The sequence below is a fragment of the Mirounga leonina genome, unplaced genomic scaffold (genome assembly GCF_011800145.1).
Source record: "Mirounga leonina isolate KUSES-001 unplaced genomic scaffold, KU_Mleo_1.0 Mir_170, whole genome shotgun sequence".
Classification (NCBI taxonomy): domain Eukaryota; kingdom Metazoa; phylum Chordata; class Mammalia; order Carnivora; family Phocidae; genus Mirounga; species Mirounga leonina.
In genome coordinates, this window is record NW_023270433.1 from 11238583 (window position 1) to 11257662 (window position 19080).

The 19080-nt window shown below is 41.9% G+C and overlaps 1 protein-coding gene across 8 annotated transcripts in view; it reads left to right on the forward strand.

Moving 5' to 3' along the window:
• The window catches only part of DENND1A (DENN domain containing 1A), a 501318-nt gene that overhangs the window by 329520 nt on the left and 152718 nt on the right, over positions 1 to 19080 (forward strand). For all 8 annotated transcript variants that reach the window (XM_035015834.1, XM_035015837.1, XM_035015835.1 and 5 more), the window contains one exon: positions 18581 to 18706. In XM_035015834.1, coding sequence (XP_034871725.1) covers positions 18581 to 18706 — 126 coding nt within the window. The remainder of the gene's footprint in view (positions 1 to 18580; positions 18707 to 19080) is intronic.

A 19080-nucleotide genomic window follows, 5' to 3' on the forward strand; every position in this document is an offset into this window, starting at 1 on the left:
ACGGCAACAGTAGCAGAGGACAGGGTGGGGATGGAGAAAGGAAGTACACTGTTTAAAGATTCTTAAATTCTATGTAAACTGATATAACATTATTTGAAGGTAGACTATTAAGTTAAAGATGTATACTGTAACTCTTAGAGGGGCCACTAAGGGGGAAAAAAACATGTAGCTAATAAGCCAACATTAAAAATCCAAAATATTTGGGGGGGAGGGGGGAGGATAAAGGAACCAAACACAGATGGAACAAATGGGTAAATCTATCATCCTGCTAACTTTCCTAACTATATTGATTATTACATTAAACATATATTGTCTAAATACTCTTAATTAAAGGAGAGTAATAAATTACATAAATAATCAGGACCCAGTTGTATGCTGTCCACAAGAATTTCATTTTAAAGAGTCAGGTAGATGAAAAGTAAAAGGATGGAAAAGATACACAGTGCAAATGCCAACCAAAAGAGAGTGGATGGGGGATGAGAGGCAAATCTTCCTCATAGAGGAATTCCAAATAATATCTGTAGATATTCGCCTCTCTAGGAGAAGGAGCTTAATCCCGCTCACCCCTCTCCTGCAACACACACACACACACACACACGAGCGTGGGCTGGACTTAGTGACTCATTTCCAAGAAACGGAGTAGGGAAAGGGAAAAAGTGTAACTTGAGCGGACAAATGTCAAACACTACTTCAAGCGATTAACATCACTGGTGATGTCGTGTGGATATCACGTGACCTTGATACGATGAGGATACATGACCTCTCTGGTATTCTTTCCAAAAACCCAGTCAAATAATGACAAAAACTTCTGTTAAACTCAAATTGAGGGACATTCTATAACATACCTGCTGAGTACTTCTCAAAACTGTCAGGGTCCTAAAAAAAAAAAAAAACATAGGAAAGACTGAGGCACAAGCTGAAAACAAGGTGGAATTCTGGACTGGATACTGGGATAGGAAAAGGACATTAATGGAAAAATCAGTGAAATCACAATAATGTTTGGAATTGAGTTAATAATGTGCCAGCATTGGCTTCTCAGTTTTGACAAATGTACTGTGATAATATAAGACCTACTCGGTGAAACTGAAACCAGAGTGTGGAGTATATGGGCACTCTCGTAGTATCTTTGCAACTTTTCTGGAAGTCTAAAACTATTCCAAAATAAATAGGATATTTTTTAAAAAGGAAAGAGAAAAGCAAATAAGGGAATGATTATAAAGAACTTGATGCCTATAACTTTTGATAAATTAGGTAAAATAAACCTTCTTGGAAATACACAAATTACAGAAAGTTACACGATAAGAAAAATAGCACTATTTCTATTAAGTAAATTTGAATTTGTAATTAAAACTCCCACAGAGAAAATTCCAGTTCCAGATAGTTTCATTAATTCTATCATGCACTTAAGAACAGATAGCATCTTACGCTAACTTTTTGAGAAAATAAAGGGGGGGAAAAAAAAGAAAATAAAGGGGAAAGGAACACTTCCCTACTTACTTTATGAGGTTAGCATTACTCTGACATGAAAACCAAATGAAGAATTTATAAGAAAAGAAAACTACTGGCCAATATACCTCATAAATATAGATGTAAAAATCTTTAATAAAATATTAACAATACATGGTGACCAAATGAATATAGATTGGCCAAATATTTGAAAATCAATCAATCTAGTTTACCATATCAACAGACTAAAAAAGAAAAACGGTATCAAAACATACCGACAAATTATTTTAGGAAAAACTCAGCACCCATCATGATTAAGAGATCCTCACAAACTAGGTATCCCCGTTGTGATCAAGAGCATCTAGAAAAAACCTACAGCTAACATCTTACTTAATGGTGAAAGAATAGAATGCTCTTCCTCTCAGAATGAGAACCAAAAAAAGGATATCTGCTCTTCCCATTTCTGTCCGGCATTGACTGGTCTTTCTAACCAGTTCGCTAAGACAAGGAAAAGAAAAACCCTAAATATTAGAAAGGAGGAAGTAAAACTGTCTTCATTCAGACATGATCCATGTATATGGGAAATCCTAAGGAGTCTCATAAATGAGTTTAGCAAGCATGCAGGATAAGGTCAGTATATAAGACAAATACATTTCTATATAATAGTAATAAGCAGTTGGAAAATGAAAAATTTAAAGTGCCACTAAAAATAGCATACAAAACACAAAATATTTAGGAATAAATTTAACAAAATATATGTAAAATTTGTATACCAAAAGCTATAAAATATTTCTGAGAAAAAATTTAAAAGACCTAAACAAATGGAGAGATATTCCATGTTTTGGATTGGAAGACTCAACATTTTAAAGATGTTAATTTTCCCTGAATTGATCTATAGATTCAATATATTCCCAACCCAAATTCCAGATGGCTTAAAAAGAAAAAAAAAACAACTTGACAAGCTAATTCTGAAATGTATATGAATATGCGACAGATCTGGAATAGCCGAAACACTGTTGAAAAAGAACAAAGTTGTAGGACTTACATTACCTACTTTCAAGACTTACTATGCAGTTATAATAAATGTAGCTTGTACAGATATATAGTTCAATAGAACACAACAAATATTTCAGAATTAGACCCACATGTAAATGGCCAGTGGATCTCCAACAAATACGCTAAAGTAATTCAGTAGAGAAATGATAGGGTTTTGTTTTTTTTTTTTTAACAGATGCTACCACAACAAAGTGAATCTCGACTTTTACCTCATGTAAATATTAGCTCAAAATGGATTATGGACTGAAACCCAGAAGCAAAAACTATAAGTAGAAGAAAATAGAGAAGAAAATCTTCATGAACTTGGGATAGGCAAAGATTTCTCAGATAAGACACAAAAAGCACACATCATAAAAGAAAAAGTGATCAATTAAACCTCATAAAAATAAAAGCTTATCTTTTTCAAAAGGCACCATTGAAAAAATGAAGAAGCAAGCCATAGACTGAAATATTCTCCATACGTATATATGAAAAAGGGTTTTTTCCCAGAATATACAAAGAACCCTCAAACTCAATAATAAGGAGACAGTCCGATTAAAAAGTAGCGAAAGATTGAAGAGACACTTAGCAGTAAAAGATATTCAAATGGCCAGTGCACACAACCCTTGAAGGAGCAGATTAGTAACACAATGAGCATACCGCCATATACCCACTGGTATGACCAAAATAAAATGACTGCATTTCTTATAAATGTGTATCTTAAACCTATGTTTACTCTCTGACAAAGTATTTCACTCCTGGGTATTCACCCAAGAAAATTAAAACTTACGTGCACACAAATACATGTATGTAAATGTCTTTAAGCAGCTTTTTTCATAATCACCAAAAACTGGAAATAACCCAAGTGTCCTTCAACTGGTGAATGTATAAACAAAGGAATACTACTCAGCAATAGAAAGAAACAATTGATCTGTTCAACAACATGGGTGAATCTGAACTATCTCACACTGAGCAAAAGAAGCCAGACATAAGAGAATATACTATATGATTTCATTTATGTAAGATTCTAGAAGAGAGAAAGCTGTTCTGTGGTGGATGAAGGCAGATCAGCAGTTTCCTTGGGCTGGAATGGGGAGGACGGGGACTGACTGACAGGGGCACCAAGGAACATTTTGGGGTGAAAGAAGCATTCTGTTTCTTGATTGTGGTGGTGGTCACACAGGTGGCATACATTTGTCAAAACTCCTCAAACTGTGTTTTGTATGCATTCTGTCATATATCCGTTATGACTCAAGGTAATTTTTAAAAAGAAGAGGACTTGGAAATGAATTTTAAAAAGGAGCCTCCAATATTGAGTAGCTTTCAGAATAGCACTGTTGATTTTCATGTGATTTATGAACATGGGTAAAGGGGTAACTTTAGACATAGGGTGGTTCTGGCTTTCTACTAGGTACCTAGACAGATGGACAAGGCTAATACTGTTGTATTTTGTTGGGTTCCATGAGACTTACAGATATAACATTTCTTTTTTCTTTTTCTTTTTCTTTTTTTTTTTTTTGCAGGCTCCCCGTGGAGCAGGGAGCCCGATGTGGGACTCGATCCCAGGACACTGGGATCATGACCTGAGCCGAAGGCAGATGCTTAACGACTGAGCCACCCAGGCGTCCCCAGATACAACATTTCTTACTGACAATATTGTATTGTTCCCCAGCTGTGGATTTTGGAGGAGGAATGTTGCAAGAATAGTCCATTTCTTATTGATCTCCATGCCTGCTTATAGACTTCATGTTTATCTCAAGGCCACCAGGGTGCAGAGAACAAAAACATAATGTCCCCTCCCTCCACAGCCTTTTAACTAAGCACTCTTCACCTATTTCTTCCCTAAATTTTAAATAACATCTCTTGTTCCTTCAAGAGTATTAAGTGTAGGGGCACCTGGGTGGCTCAGTCGATTAAGCATCCTACTCTTGATTTCAGCTCAGCTCATGATCTCAGGGTCGTGAGATCAAACTTTGCATCAGGCTCCGTGTTGGGCATGGAGCCTGCTTGAGATTCTCTCTCTCTCTCCCTCCCTCTCTGCTTCTACTCCCCCTTAAAAAAAATTATTATAATAAATAAATAAATAAATAAATTCTTAAAAAAAAAAAAAAAAAGAGTACCAGGGCACCTGGGTGGCTCAGATGGTTAAGCGTCTGCTTTCGGCTCAGGTCGTGATCCCAGGTTCCTGGGATCGAGCCCCACATCTGGCTCCCTGCTCTGTGGGGAGCCTGCTTCTCTCTCTCCTGCTCCCTCTGCTTGTGTTCCCTCTCTCGCTGTGTCTCTCTCTGTCAAGTAAATAAAAAAAAATCTTTATATAAAAAAGAATGAGTATTAAATGTAAGCTGCTTAGCCAGTACATAGATTGTAGGGCTTTTAAAAAGCTTGATAAAAGGGAGTTCAAACTCTTCCAGGCTTCCAGTGATGTGGACATACCACATTTTATTACTGGAGAACAAGATTTCCCATGGCTCAGTTAGAGTCCTTTTTAATATTCGTTGGCCTGGAATTTGCAGGCTTTTGTGTATGCACATATATGTGGAAGCCTTTACTGTCCGCTTACTTTTTACTTCATGCTTTCTATAGCCTGAGTGGTGCTCTTTTATAATACACTGTCTTATATGAGGATATATGTAAATGGGACATTAAAGTGTATTCTTTTTTGACCGAGTAATTTGACTTTAAGGTTTTTTCTTTCTGGCAAATACTTCTAAATGGAGAAAGTCACCTAACCAAATAGCATTGTTTATGTTAATGTTAGCTGAAGTTGGAAGCAACCTTAATATCCAAAATTAAGGGGAGTAATTAAGGTAATCTAACCTATTGCTATTCAGTGGCATGTACCCTACAGTCATTAAAAATGATGGTTATGAAGATTATGGGCAACACAGGAAATGCCAAAGATACAATTTAGTGAAGAAAGCAGAATATTAAGTGATATATCCACCATGAGAATAAGGAAGAAAAACAGCCAGATACCCAGAAGTAAAAGATTTTTAAAATACCTTCCAAATTGCCAACAGTAGTGTATTAAGATAGTAACGTCAAGGGTTAGCATTTTTTCTCCTGTTTTCCAAATTTTCCATAATATGACTATTACCAGTTTTATGATGGAAAAATCATCTTTCCTCGTCTCATCTGAAACACTGGAATGTTTTGGCTTTGGGCTTCATGGTTTGTAGGTCTTCAGGTGTCTACCTGTCACCAGTCACTCATCCCTCATGCTTTTAAGTAATTGTCTGTAGGTCTCTGTTCTGTGTTGGCCACTCTCCATGATAGTGTCCACTCCATAACTTGTAAATTTGTTGCAGAGAGAGAGAAGGAGCATCGTGATCCAGTGGGGCCTTGCCCTGAGTGTGTGTATATGATTTGTCAACAATCAAGTATTTTATGGGAGTTTATGGGACTTCATTAAAGATGCTGGAGCAGGAGCACTGGGGGACATCAGAAGAGACCTCAGCAATAAACCGCAGCTCCAAGCTTTGGAATGCAGTAAATGTTTAAGAGACTTCCTTCCTTTCATTACTGAATTTTACTTTACTTTTATACCAGTAAAGAGTTGTGTTTTATTGGTTGAAGTTTCTTGATTCCGTTTCCCCAGGTCTGTTTAAAAGCTACATTTTATCTTTGAGGATGTTTGGCTCGTGGTGGAGGAAATGCTGCCAGCGAATTCAATTAACTGGCAGAGCTCACAGATACTGTACACGGATTTCTTTTTTTCTTCTTTTTCACAACTGCTACGTAAACACAGCTGGGTTTAATATTTGTCGTAACAAAGATTTAACTTGAATCATTTCACTCCGGGTAATTAATGCTTGGAATCTCGGCTACTTTTTCGTTCGTCCGCTTGTAATCCTCTGCATTTCTTTACTCTGGCTATCTAGATAATGATGTGTGCTCCTCTAGGTCTTTGCCCTGCCTTAAAACTGCTTAATATTTGGCCGTTCCCACTAGAGAGCAGATGCTTTTCTTTGCAAGAATTGAATTTCTGTCAGCTCTTTTATGCATCATGTGTTTGGAACTGTAAGTGGATCAAGTTGTTCATCACAGCAGGGACACTGTGAAACACATCTATTATACACACTTCCCACCCCCCCCTTCCTGTTTTTTTCTCCCTCAAGGAGGTAGAGATGTCCAGATCCCATTGGGAGATATCTCACTCTGTGCGGATGTATCCATGTGATCCACCATGGATCCAGCCTGGCTGCATCCCTAAGCATGGAAATCTATATCCATTCAGCCCAGGATTGTTGCTGAGACAAATCCCGCTCTTATCTTTGTAAACACCACGCACTTCATTAACTCCCAAATACACACCGAGTTTGGGTCACTAAATAAACCCACCAGGCTTAGCATAATGAGTGACATTTCAGTAATTGATGCCCTAGAAAATGTTAATTGTGAGTCCATTATTCTTTTTTATGCTACAATAATGGCTAGGGTGGTTTTGGCTTTGGAGTTGAGTTGTGTGGAAGAATAGTCACCATCTATTAGGCTCCTACTATGTGCCAGGCACTGTGCTAGAGGCTTTGAAAGTCTTGACATTTAATCTACATAACAATTCTGAAACAAATGTCTTGGAGGTGGGGGTACTTTCCCCCTTTTTTATGGATGAAGAGAAGAGGTTAAGTAGCTTGCCTAGAGGCCTCCAGCAAATAGCCAGCCTCTGAGGCAGAAGTTGAACCCAGACTAAAAATCTTTTGGGTGTTGTACTTTCATGCTCAGGGTTCGCTAGGCATACATTCATCCGTTGGTTGGTTGATAACACTGATCCATTCCATATGTATATTACGAGCGGCCCCATTCCACGTGAAGTCTAAGGCCAGTTGGCTTTAGCCAACACCTCTCTATCCATCTAAATCTGAGCTGCTGGTGATATTTGGAGTTGTTTATTTAGTTTTGCTTTTTCTATCAGAGCTCGGTGTGAATGTAATCCAACAGCCCCAAGCAACCTACCGCGTTCTTACAGTTTTCATTTTGCGAGTTTCAATCCCTAGATTTAGCTTTGAGCTGATGGCTAAAAATTCCAAATCTGAGTAGTTTAGTTTGTCAACATTGCTTTGAAAAGCGGGAGTCTTGATGATGTTCCTGCTGTGATAAGCTCATCTTTTAGGTCTCAGATAGTGCTGCTGAGGGCAAAAGTGCATTTTGGTGCATTTTTAATAGATATCATTCAATTTGCAGGAGTCATTCTGGGACATTCACATTCTGACTGAAATACCACCGATCTATAGAATTAATTATAGTTAAATAGATAGGTGGCTTTTGCCCATGAAGAAAGTCATTAATCTCTTGATAAACATTTTTGGTTACGGTTAACTTTAGTCTTTCTGCAAATAGTTTTCATTAGAACCAGGCATTAGTGTCCTGGTTCATTAGAAATAGACCAACCCCTTTTATTTTTGATTTGCAGTCCATTTTGTTGTTGAAAGATGTTGGCATTAAAAAAAAAAAAATTGGCGGAGATATGTTGTAAAAAAAACAAAACAAAACACGTATAACTTCCCTCTTGCAAGTGCATATCTGTTTTTTTCAAAGGTAACTTACATTTGTATTTTGTGCCTTGTGTTTGCAAGAGAATGGTTCTTGGTTTATTCATGTTGACAACTGAAAAGCCTTAGACCTAATTAAAAGAATTTCCACGAGCACCTTTACTGAACCATTTCATTACGCGGCACTGCACAGATTGCATTGTGAAACATGGTGATAGTTTAAATCTGACCTTTAAACCTAAACTGCCAGAAGTATGGGGGAGAAAACCCTTCTTTGAAAATACTCCCCGGATATATATATGTATATATATATATATATATGTATATGTATGTATGTATATAGGCATACATGTATGCACATATTTGGTTAGAAATAATCCTTTTATTGAATGACCACCTAATAATATAAATACACATTTATTCTGAGCTCAGATCTTGCTTGTAGCCTCCTTGAGCTTGGGCAGAATTTTCAGCTGCATTAATTTTGTGTGTGTTTGTGTGTGTATGTGTGGTGTTTTAAAGCTAAATTGTTTTATAGGGAAAACAAAGACAATTTCACTTCCTCTGGGCAAAAAAAAAAAAGTGCTTGGAGGAAGAAGAGTATTACAAATAGGTAGAAAAATACAAAAGTTGTTGCTGCTGTGTTTCAGTTTAAAATGCGAGGTACTTGTTTTAAACACATGGGGAGGGGCTGGAGTGCTTTAGTGGGTGCAAGACTCCTCCTGAGCTTTGTTTGGCAGATAGTGGAAATGGGCCTTTTTGTTTTAAAATTGTACTTTTTTATTCCCAAGAATGTCATCCTAAGGACTTGATAGTTTGTTCTTAAGATGCTCAACAAAGCCATTATAGCATATAGTGAAGTAGCCATTCACATAATGAAAATTGATCCTTTTGTCCAACAAAAGCTGCTTAGATTGTAAGGCTTGCCTCTAACTTTCTGACTTAATGCTCAACCAGTGAGATGTCAGGAGAGACAGAGGGAGCAGAAACCTGGGCCCCTAGGGTCAGAGCCAGCTCCAGCTTGGAGCTCCACATAACTAGCACAGTCCCCACTCCCCCATGGAGAACCAGAATTTTTGAGGGGAAAATGGGATGCAGAAGAAGCAATTAAAGCCAACTGAGGTCAAGGTACAACCATGTTCTCAAGAAAGAAACAGAAAAGCAAGGAATGAAAGGAAGCAATAATGGAGATACATTAAGTTGGGGAAGAAATAAACCAGTATCAAGGACAGATCTAATTTGCTGGTTTTAAGAAATCCTGGCAGCAGTGAGAATCAAAGAAATAGCACAGACCTTGGGGTAAGACGGACTTGGGCTTGACTTTGGCCTCTGCCCTTCGCTGTACTAGCTGTGTGACGTGGGGCTGAGCCTCACTTTTCCTATCTGTAGAGTGGGGATAATCATGCCTTTCTAGCCCAGTTCTGAAATTTTAACACAGCTGGGTATGAAAACACCTGCCATGATGTTTGGTACCTAGTGTGGGGCGGGGGTGGGGGAGGGGTTGTGTGATAAATACTAATTCTTCCTCCTTTCTCCTGATGAATTCCTGGATTTCCCAGAAACTGTTACTGTGAAAGACAGTGGGGTGGGATTGCCTTCACATATCAAGACTTTTTGCTTCAAATGGGAGGCAAGAACTAAGGCATCGGTAGATACACTGCCATTTTTCGCTGCCAATGTGAAAGTAGCAGAGGGAGTCAGTGTCTGTGTGTCCCTGGAAATGGGAAAACAAGGCAATAGTTTGTTCTCCCCTCTCCAGACCCAGACATTCCCCAGGAGATCTTATAACAAAGCCTTGATATCTAGCTTATTCAGGAAAGGAAGAATCACTGCCTTAGTCCTTACAGGCCATTTTTTAAGGGGGAAAGAAAGTGTGATTCTCTTGCCTCCTCCCAGCTGCTGCTGGGTGTCCTATTGGTCAAAACAACAAATCTTTTAACTTCATTTCGACACTGAGCAGTTAATGCAAGAAGTGGGGCCCCCTGAACAGTCTAACGTGAGTCAGACTGTTAAAAGAACTCTCTACTTGAGGTGTTTTGCCAGCACTGAGGATGGTCCTAGTTCCTGCCTTCCTAGAACATACAGTGTAATAGAAAAGACACATTTACGGGATTGTTGCGACAGGCACCATTACATTTGCTCTGTGTCTCTGAAGGAGAGGTACCAGGAGAGTTTATGACAGGGAACCTTGGTCTATTCTGAGGGGTCAGGCCCAGGAAGTGATTCTGTTTGAGCCGAGACCTGAAGAGTGAGTAATCATTGTCCAGTATGGTAGCCACTATTCACATGTGGCTGTTTAAATTTTAGTTGATTAAGATGGAATAACATAAAATAAAACATTCGGTTCCTCAGTCACACAAGGCACATTTCCAGCCCTCACTTGCAGCTGACAGCAGACGACACAGGTGATAAATTATGGACGGCACTGGGTTGTGGGCAAGGGGGTGATGGTGCTGGGAGCGCTCCAGAGGAGTAGGCCTACCAAAGGTCTTGGGGTGCGAGAGAGGCCAGTGTGACTGGGGCCCAGATAGCGTGGCTGACGCCGTGGAGGGGATGCAGGGCCTCGAATCTGAAGGAAGCTGAGGCCGGTCACTCGGGGCCTTGCAGGCCAGGCTAGGACTTTAGTCTCTTTCGTCCAAGCAGTGGGGAGGCTGCACAAAGATCCTAGCAATCAGAAGGGCACAAAACAGAAAGTGAAAGCATCCCTGCAGGGTCTGTGCTTTTCATGCTTGATCCATGGCTTTTTAGATTTTTAGTTCACGTATAAACTTATATAGATATGTGGTTTTTTTAAATGATTCATGCGGTATGTATTGCTCAGCAACTTGCATTTTTGCCCCCGTCTGGCAGTATTTTGTGGACATCTTTTCCTGTCAGGTGGATAGGTAAATAGTGGGCCATCTTTCTCTCCACCTTCCCCCGCACCCTCCACAAGTTGCAACCAAGTAATAAAGAAACCTATATTTATTGAGCACAAATAGTTTATCTTCATTCTCGTGTGGGGGGGGGAAGATACGTAAAAACTAGTTATACAAAAAGCTAAATACTAGGATGGTGGGGCGCCTGAGTGGCTCAGTCGGTTAAGTGTCTGCCTCCGGCTCAGGTCATGATCCCGGGGTCCTGGGATCGAGTCCCGCATCGGGCTCCTTGCTCCGCGGGAAGCCTGCTTCTCCCTCTCCCACTCCCCCTGCTTGTGTTCCCTCTCTGACTGTGTCTCTCTCTGTCAAAAAAATAAATAAAATCTTTAAAAAAAAAAAATTAAAAATAAATACTAGGATGGTGATACATACCACCTGAGAGTTCCTTTCAAAGTAGTAACGAACTACCTTGTGGCTGGTCTTGGGGGAGCCTGACTGCAAGCTCTCCTGTGCTGGGTCCTGGTCATCCGCGGCTGTTCCTAGCACCTTTCCAGCATGGGGCCTGCAAAGATTAGGCATCAATGAAAGGAATAAGCTAATGTGCCCTGAGAAAGTGCTATTTGTTCTGACAGAGGGCATCACAGAAAAAGGCTTTTGGCTTTTTTTTTTTTTTTTTTTTGATAGAAGGATTTTGTTCAAGAATGTGGGGGGGAGGGGTAAACAACATTCCAGGCTTTTAGGGATGGTTTGGAGGCCTCTGAAACTCAGTAGAGGACAACGTTGGAAATGGAGCTTGAATCGAGCCTGGAATATTTTGCTAAGGAATTTGGACTTTATCATGTTAGCACTACAGAGCCCCTGAAAGTTTTGGAGGACTGGAGTAATAGGATGCAACCTCTTGTTTTAGAAAGACAAGTTCATGCAAAAGACGGATGAAAATAGAAGAGCCACCAGTTGAAAGATGGTTGCAGCGACGTGGATGGAACTGGAGGGTATTATGTTGAGCGAAATAAGTCAAACAGAGAAAGACATGTATCATATGACCTTACTGATATGAGGAATTCTTAATCGCAGGAAACCAACTGAGGGTTGCTGGAGTGGGGGGTGGGGTGGGAGGGATGGGGTGACTGGGTGATAGACACTGGGGAGGGTATGTGCTCTGGTAAGCGCTGTGAATTGTGCAAGACTGTTGAATCTCAGATCTGTACCTCTGAAACAAATAATGCAATATATGTTAAGAGAAAAAAAAAAAAGGAGAAGGTAGCAGGAGGGGAAGAATGAAGGGGGTGGAAATCGGAGGGGTAGACGAACCATGAGAGACGATGGACTCTGAAAAACAAACTGAGGGCTCTAGAGGGGAGGGGTTGGGAGGATGGGTTAGCCTGGTGATGGGTATTGAGGAGGGCACATTCTGCATGGAGCACTGGGTGTTATGCACAAACAATGAATCATGGAACACTAAATCTAAACTAACGATGTAATGTATGGGGATAATATAAGAATAAAAAAATTTTTTAAAAAAGGATGGCTGCAGGAGTCTAAGGACAAGAGGAAAGGTGAACGCCAAAGAATGGAGGCAGTTCGCTGCCTCCACCATCCATTTTACATTCATTGTATTTAAGAGTCTCATGCTCTACCGACTGAGCTAGCCGGGCGCTGGTCATCCATTGTGTTTAATCCTCACAACGAACGGATGTTGCAGATATCTCATTTTATAGCAAAGGAAACGGAAGCTCAGAAAGGTTAAGAAAGTAAGAGGGCCAGGTGTCCAATCCTAGATTTAAGTGATCCAGTCTCTACCCTCTGCTGCCTGAGGAGTGCATGTGGACAGAGAAGCAGGTGAAGTCAAGAGACCTTCAGTGAGGAGGTACAGCAGGAACGTGGGGTAGGGAATACTGCTTTTGTTATTGCACGTGTTACGTTTGCAGTGTTAAGACTGGACTAGGTGTGTCTGCTTTCACGGAGAGGTTTGTTTTCCTTGCAGTTTTGGTTGCATCTAAGTGGTGGCTTTCTGCAGAAGGGGAACGGATGAGTATCAGTTTCTCTTACTACAGGCCCTCCGCCCCCCCTCCCCCCACCGATCCTTCCCAACGGAGACCAGATTCTTCTAATGATCAGTCCCTAAAGAATGTGATCCTAGACTTTCCTCCAAGCAGTGAGGCTCAACCACTGGAAATGCCTCTCAGAATATCAAAACACTCACTCGCCCATTCTTTCATTTAGCAGCAAATGCTGAATGGTTACACCAGCCAGGCCCTGCTGGCCCTTCTGGGAACTCAGGCTAGCAGGAGAGGTGGTAGCTGTAGCAGCTCGCCGAAGACTCACCTAAGCAGTCCAAGCACCCCAACAGGGTGTCATTAACCCTGCCTTAGGGGTCGGGAAGGCTTGGTAGATGAGGGGACATCTGGATTCCCTCTTTCCCTTAACCCAAGGTAATCTTTAATTTGACTATTAAGGAAAAATACCTCATTTAAAATCTTTATCATAAAAGGAACATATGCTTTTTAATAAAGGATAATCAAAACAAAAGTGCGTAAAATAGAAAGTGAAAGCATCCCTTCATGGTTAAAGTTTGATCCATGACATTTTAGATTTTTACTACATATATAAATATATATATATATATGTTTTTAAATGATTCATGCTGTATAGTTCTGCAACTTGCATTTTTCCTCCCATTTGGCAGTATTTAATGGACATCTTTTCATGTCAGTTCAAGTACTGTCAGATACTTTTTAGCAGCTATGCAATATTTCATTCTGAGGATGTGGTATAATTGACTTAATTGCCCCCCATTGATGGGCACTTGGATGGTCTTTCAAAGGGTGAATAGATCTTCCACAAATAGAACAGGAAGGGACAAGAGACAAGGCTGTGTGAGTTTCCAGCCTGTGTATGGGCTGGAGAATAGTGTATGCTTCTAAATAGTAATTCGCTATCAGTCCAACATACGTTATGTGGGGTTGAGGGCAGTGAGGCCAGGTGAGCAGAGCGTCGCCGACTGCTCTGAGAAGTTGGGATGTTTTTCTGCAGGTGGTAATGGCCAAGGGTGGGGGCATTGAAGGATTTTGATGGAGGGATTGAAATGACCAGATTCATGTGTTTCTGAGCTTCCTGGAACAGCTATGGGTGGGCGGCACTGAGGGGACACTGAAGATAGCCTATCTGGGAAGCTACTCCACCAATCTGGGCCAGAGAGGAGGGATGGAGCTACATGGCACAGTGCCAGGCACTGAGAGGAGAGGGTGGATTTGAGACCTATTTGGGGTGGTGCTGATAAGATATGGAGAATGGTGGTGGGTAGGGAAGGAGGGTTATGGAATCTGACCTCCGATTCTGGCCTAGGAGATGAGCTGGGTGATGCTGCAATGGCCAAGATGGGACACAGAGGAGGAGGGGGGGAGCGTTCAGGAGAGGCTGGTGCATTCAGTGTAGCATCCTCTTTCCTTTGTTTTCTGTCTTCCTCCTGATACCTCATTAAAGGAGGAAGTCATCCTCATCAGCATTTCCGTCGCCCCCACATTATGCGTGATGAACCCCAATGTTAATGATTTGACCAGGACCCCCATGAGTACTCCTGGCAAGTTCAGTTTTAGATGTATGACTGTGGTTTATTTTAAGCCTCCGATTTTCGTCCCTCACTTTTATTTAAAGGACAAAATTCTATCGCCAGTTATCAGATGCGCATATACTTGAGGTTTCAAAGTTTGAAGTGCTGACAAAAGCTTCTCCATGTTGCAGGGTGAGGAGAGGTCTTCAGAAGTCTTGGCCTAAGTGGTCACAGGGGCACCAAGAGCCCAGGACCACTTGGCTGGTTTCAAACCAGCTGGGGCGGGCAGGAAGGCACACACTCATATTTGCTCAGTTACAATCAGCAACGACTTCTTTGTGTAAAATGATAATGAGGCCATTAGGAGAAGCTCACCTGAAGTGCAGCGTTGTGAATCCAAGGTAATTAAACACCTCCCGAATGAAAGGGAAAGGCCAGGGAAGGTTAAGTGAGGAATCATCTGCAGCACAGGTGGCCCAAGGCCTTTGAGGATCTAGAAGAGTGACAGCGGCTTGCACCAGTTCCAAGGATGGAAATGTCACCCTCGTCCCTGGGAGAGGCAGGATTTCTATTCTTCAGAGGGTGGGAAGTGGGCAATATTTTTCACATTTTAATAAAGCATGTTCTGTTTTGTTTTCACGTTGCTATTTCAAGTTGCAAGTCCATGGCAGAGTCTGCCCGGGTACTGAGTGGCCTGCATGCTCTTCGTGGGCTCTCACCATGGTGGCACTGTGTCAGGGCCACGTGTCCCTGAGTGGGGAAGTCACGGTCAATGGGGTACTGACACCCACCACTTCCAGAGCAAGGTGGCTTTCCTTGGCCCACCTCCAAGCCCAGAGAGGGTAGCCGCCCCCTCTCTGCGTATTCCCATCACTTCTGACATCCCAGAGAAGGACATCAGCCTTAGCCCTACCCTCACTCAGTTCACGTTATAGCACAGCCCCTTAGCAACAGCACAGGAAGTGTTCTCTCTACTCAGTAAACACTCCGTGGTGACTTACTAGGTGCCCAGCATTGTGCCCCACGACTTCACGTGTCCTTCCAGCTTATCTTTATAAGCTCCAGCAACAGGATTTTCACCGTTCAGTTTCTGGCCTCAAAATCTCTGCTGTCTCCACATAGAAGTTTCTACATGAATGTTCATAGCATTATTCATAATAGCCCCAGTGTGGAAACAACCCAGACGCCTGTCAACTAGATAACCATGGAGGGTAAATAAGATGTGCTATAGCCATACAGTGGAATATTATTCAGCTGTGAAAAAGAATGAAGGACTGATAAGCACCACAACATGGAGTAACCTCGTTTATAAGGAGCATTATGCTAAGTGGAAGAAGCCAGTCAAGAGCCCAGGACCACTTGGCTGGTTTCAAACCAGCTGGGGCGGGCAGGCAGGCACACACTCATATTTGCTCAGTTACAATCAGCAACGACTTCTTTGTGTAAAATGATAATGAGGCCATTAGGAGAGGCTCACCTGAAGTGCAGCATTGTGCATACAATAAGAGCTCTTATTGTATGATTCCATTTATATGAAATGCCCAAAACAGGTAAACCATAGAGACAGAAGGTGGATTAATGGTTATGTAGGACAGGGTGCAGGAGGAGGGGAGGAAGATTGGTGGGGAATGAGAAGTAATTGACAGTAAGATGGGTTTCTTTTTGGGGAGAAAAAAATATTTAGGGGTTGGATAATAGTTCTACAACCTTGTCATTATGCTAAAAACCACTAAACTATATATTTCAAATGAGTGAATTTTATGGTATATAAAATATATCTTAATAAGCTATTTAAAAATCCCTGGGGTGCCCGGATAGCTCAGTAAGTTAAGCGTCTACCTTTGGCTTAGGTCCTGATCCTGGGGTCCTGGGATCGAGTCCTGCATCGGGCTCTCTGCTCAGCGGAGAGTCTGCTTCTCCCTCTCCTTCTGCCCTTCCTCCCTGCTCGTGCTCTCTCTCTCTCAAATAAATAAAATTTTTAAAATAAAAAATAAAAACCCCTTATCAGAAGCTTATTAAATAAAATCCATGGAGCATTTCTATTTTGTTTTTAAGATTGATTGATTTGAGAGAGCATATGCGAGCAGGAGGGGCAGAGGGAGACTCTTAAAGCAGAGCCTGACACAGGGCTCGATCTCATGACCCAAGAGATCACGACCTGAGCTGAAACCAAGAGTCAGACACTCAACTGACTGAGCCACCCCGGTGCCCCCAAGAAGCATTTTTAAAGTCTATGTAATCTATCCCAGACCAGCGATCCTTAATATTTTTAGTTTCACGGGTACCTTTACGGATCTGAGGAAAACTGTGGAGCCTATGCCCAGAAAAAGGATCATCATTCATATTAAAATTTTGTAGGTGGTCGGCGCCTGGGTGGCTCAGTCGGTTGGGTGGCTGGCTTCGGCTCAGGTCATGATCTCGTGGTGCTGGGATTGAGCCCTGTGTCAGGCTCTCTGCTCAGCAGGGAGTCTGCTTCTCCCTCTCACTCTCCCTCTGTGTTCTCCCTCTCTGGCTCAAAAAGTTTTGTAGGTGATTCATGGGCCACCTGAATCTAATTTTTCTATTTTATCCTTCAATAATGTTAGGCCATCAGATAATCTTATATCAAAGCCCATACAGATTCCTGAAATGTGCTCTTGATATGCTCCTGCATGCTTAAAAACAGTTGTTTGGTTTACATTTTCCCTAAGACGAAGGGGAAAAAACTCGTGACCGTACTCACAGCACTTCTGACCCCTGCCTTTGCCGCTAGCCTCGTTTCAGGCCATGTTCTCCATCATTCCCTCCCCTGGAGCCATAGTCCTTTCTATTCTCTGAACTCCTTCTCACCACAGGCTTTTTTCCCTGAGCCTGGGACACTGTTCCTTCCCCTCTTTGCCAGGTTCTACTTCGACTCATCCTCCAGATTTCCTTTCAAGCCTGATTCCCTCCAGGAAGCCTTGTTGACTTCCTCAGTGAGCTCTAGCGTAGACTCATCACAGTGGCTATATGTCACAATCATTTGATATTTTCCTCACCGGAATGTAAGCTTCACATGGGCAGGGCCCAGGTCTGGTTTTGCTCATCGTTGGATCACCACTGACTCGAGGCTACCACATTGCCAGGTCCCAGGGGTACTTTTCACGTGGAACAAACACAGTGTGAATGGTGTGCCCAGAAGTTGCACAGTGCGCATCCTGAGATGAATGAAAAGCATGTTAGAAATGGACCAGGAAGCTTGACGTTGTCTCTGATGTTGAGGGCAAGAGCCATCATGTCCCACGTGCGGATTTCCTGCGCTGAGGATTCATAGGAGAAATCTCTCTGAGGCTCACTTTTAGGAAAATGTGTTTTCATTTGTGCAAGTGGCTTGTTTGTACTACATGGACCCAAAGAACCTCACAACTTGAGTTTCTCTTTTTGCTTTGACCACTAGCAGGCTCTTAAATCAAATTTGCAGGCCAGTTGTAGCCACCATGTAAGACCTTATAGCTTACGTTGATACACGAAATATTTCTGGCTGCTTTTCCCAGTGCCATGGCTTTCTTGCCTATTTTTCTAAATCTCTTGAGTACATTTCTATAAACTGCCACGATTCCTTTAGAGAATGAAGGATATAAGAATATATATTTATACATCTGTTTACCTTATATTTAATAAACATTTAATTTATAATATATTCAATAAATCTATATCACATGTGTTTATATATTTAATGTATAACTAGAGTATGAGGTGTGAGGTATATATGTTATAAATAAGCCATTCATTTCCAATATTTTTAAGTAATTTGAAAAGGGAGTAGAATTGGAACTAAAAAAATTTGTGTTGTCTGGGCTTAGATTATAAGACTTTCAATTCATGTTCCAACTGGCCACTTCTTGGGTTTGTTCCTCTCTCTGGGATTGTTTCACCCTTGTAAGACAGGAACGCCGATCCCTTCCTTGCAAGATTGTGGAAAGAATTAAATTAGAAAATGTATGTGAACGCACATACCCGGCACACAAACTACTCAGAAAGTAGCTTTGTGTTTGCTCTTATTCGATACACTCTGTTCAGTTGCAGAAACCTGTCCTAATACTGAATGCAGTTTTGTTCTCCAGAAGCTGAGGTATTAAATCCATCCCCCTTCCAGGGAATTTCTAGAGCTCCGTATGTAGGGGCTTAGCCAGCCATCCGCCCACCCTGCCCTCAACCCGTGTCTCCTTTCTCTCTGTCACCAGATCTCTTCCCTGAAGAACCGGCTAAAGAAGGTGTCCACAACTACTGGAGACGGTGTGGCCAGGGCCTTCCTCAAGGCCCAGGCTGCTTTCTTCGGCAGCTACCGAAATGCTCTGAAAATTGAGCCGGTGAGTAGCTTCTTGGCATTTATAAGTTGTTTGGTCCGGCTGAGAAATGTGCCTCAGGGGTCACAGGAAATCAGGTCTTCATCTGGTGGTTGAATTCACCCAGAAGGGGTTGTGCGTCTGTGTTGTGAGGGGCCAGGGCGCTGCCCTCCCTTTGCCCTTCCTCTTAGCGTGAGGAGGCCATGCCGCTATGTGTGAAGCACTCACTGTTCCAGTGCACGTTAAGACCCGTCCCCTCCCTGGACAGTAGCGCCAGCTGCGTGTTAAGACGGTGCCCGGACCTCTCACACGCCTGCTCTCTGAGGATCCTTTCCACTTGACAAATGGGGAAACTGAGGCTCAGAAGAGACATGACTCGCTAACCAGCGGAGGAGCTG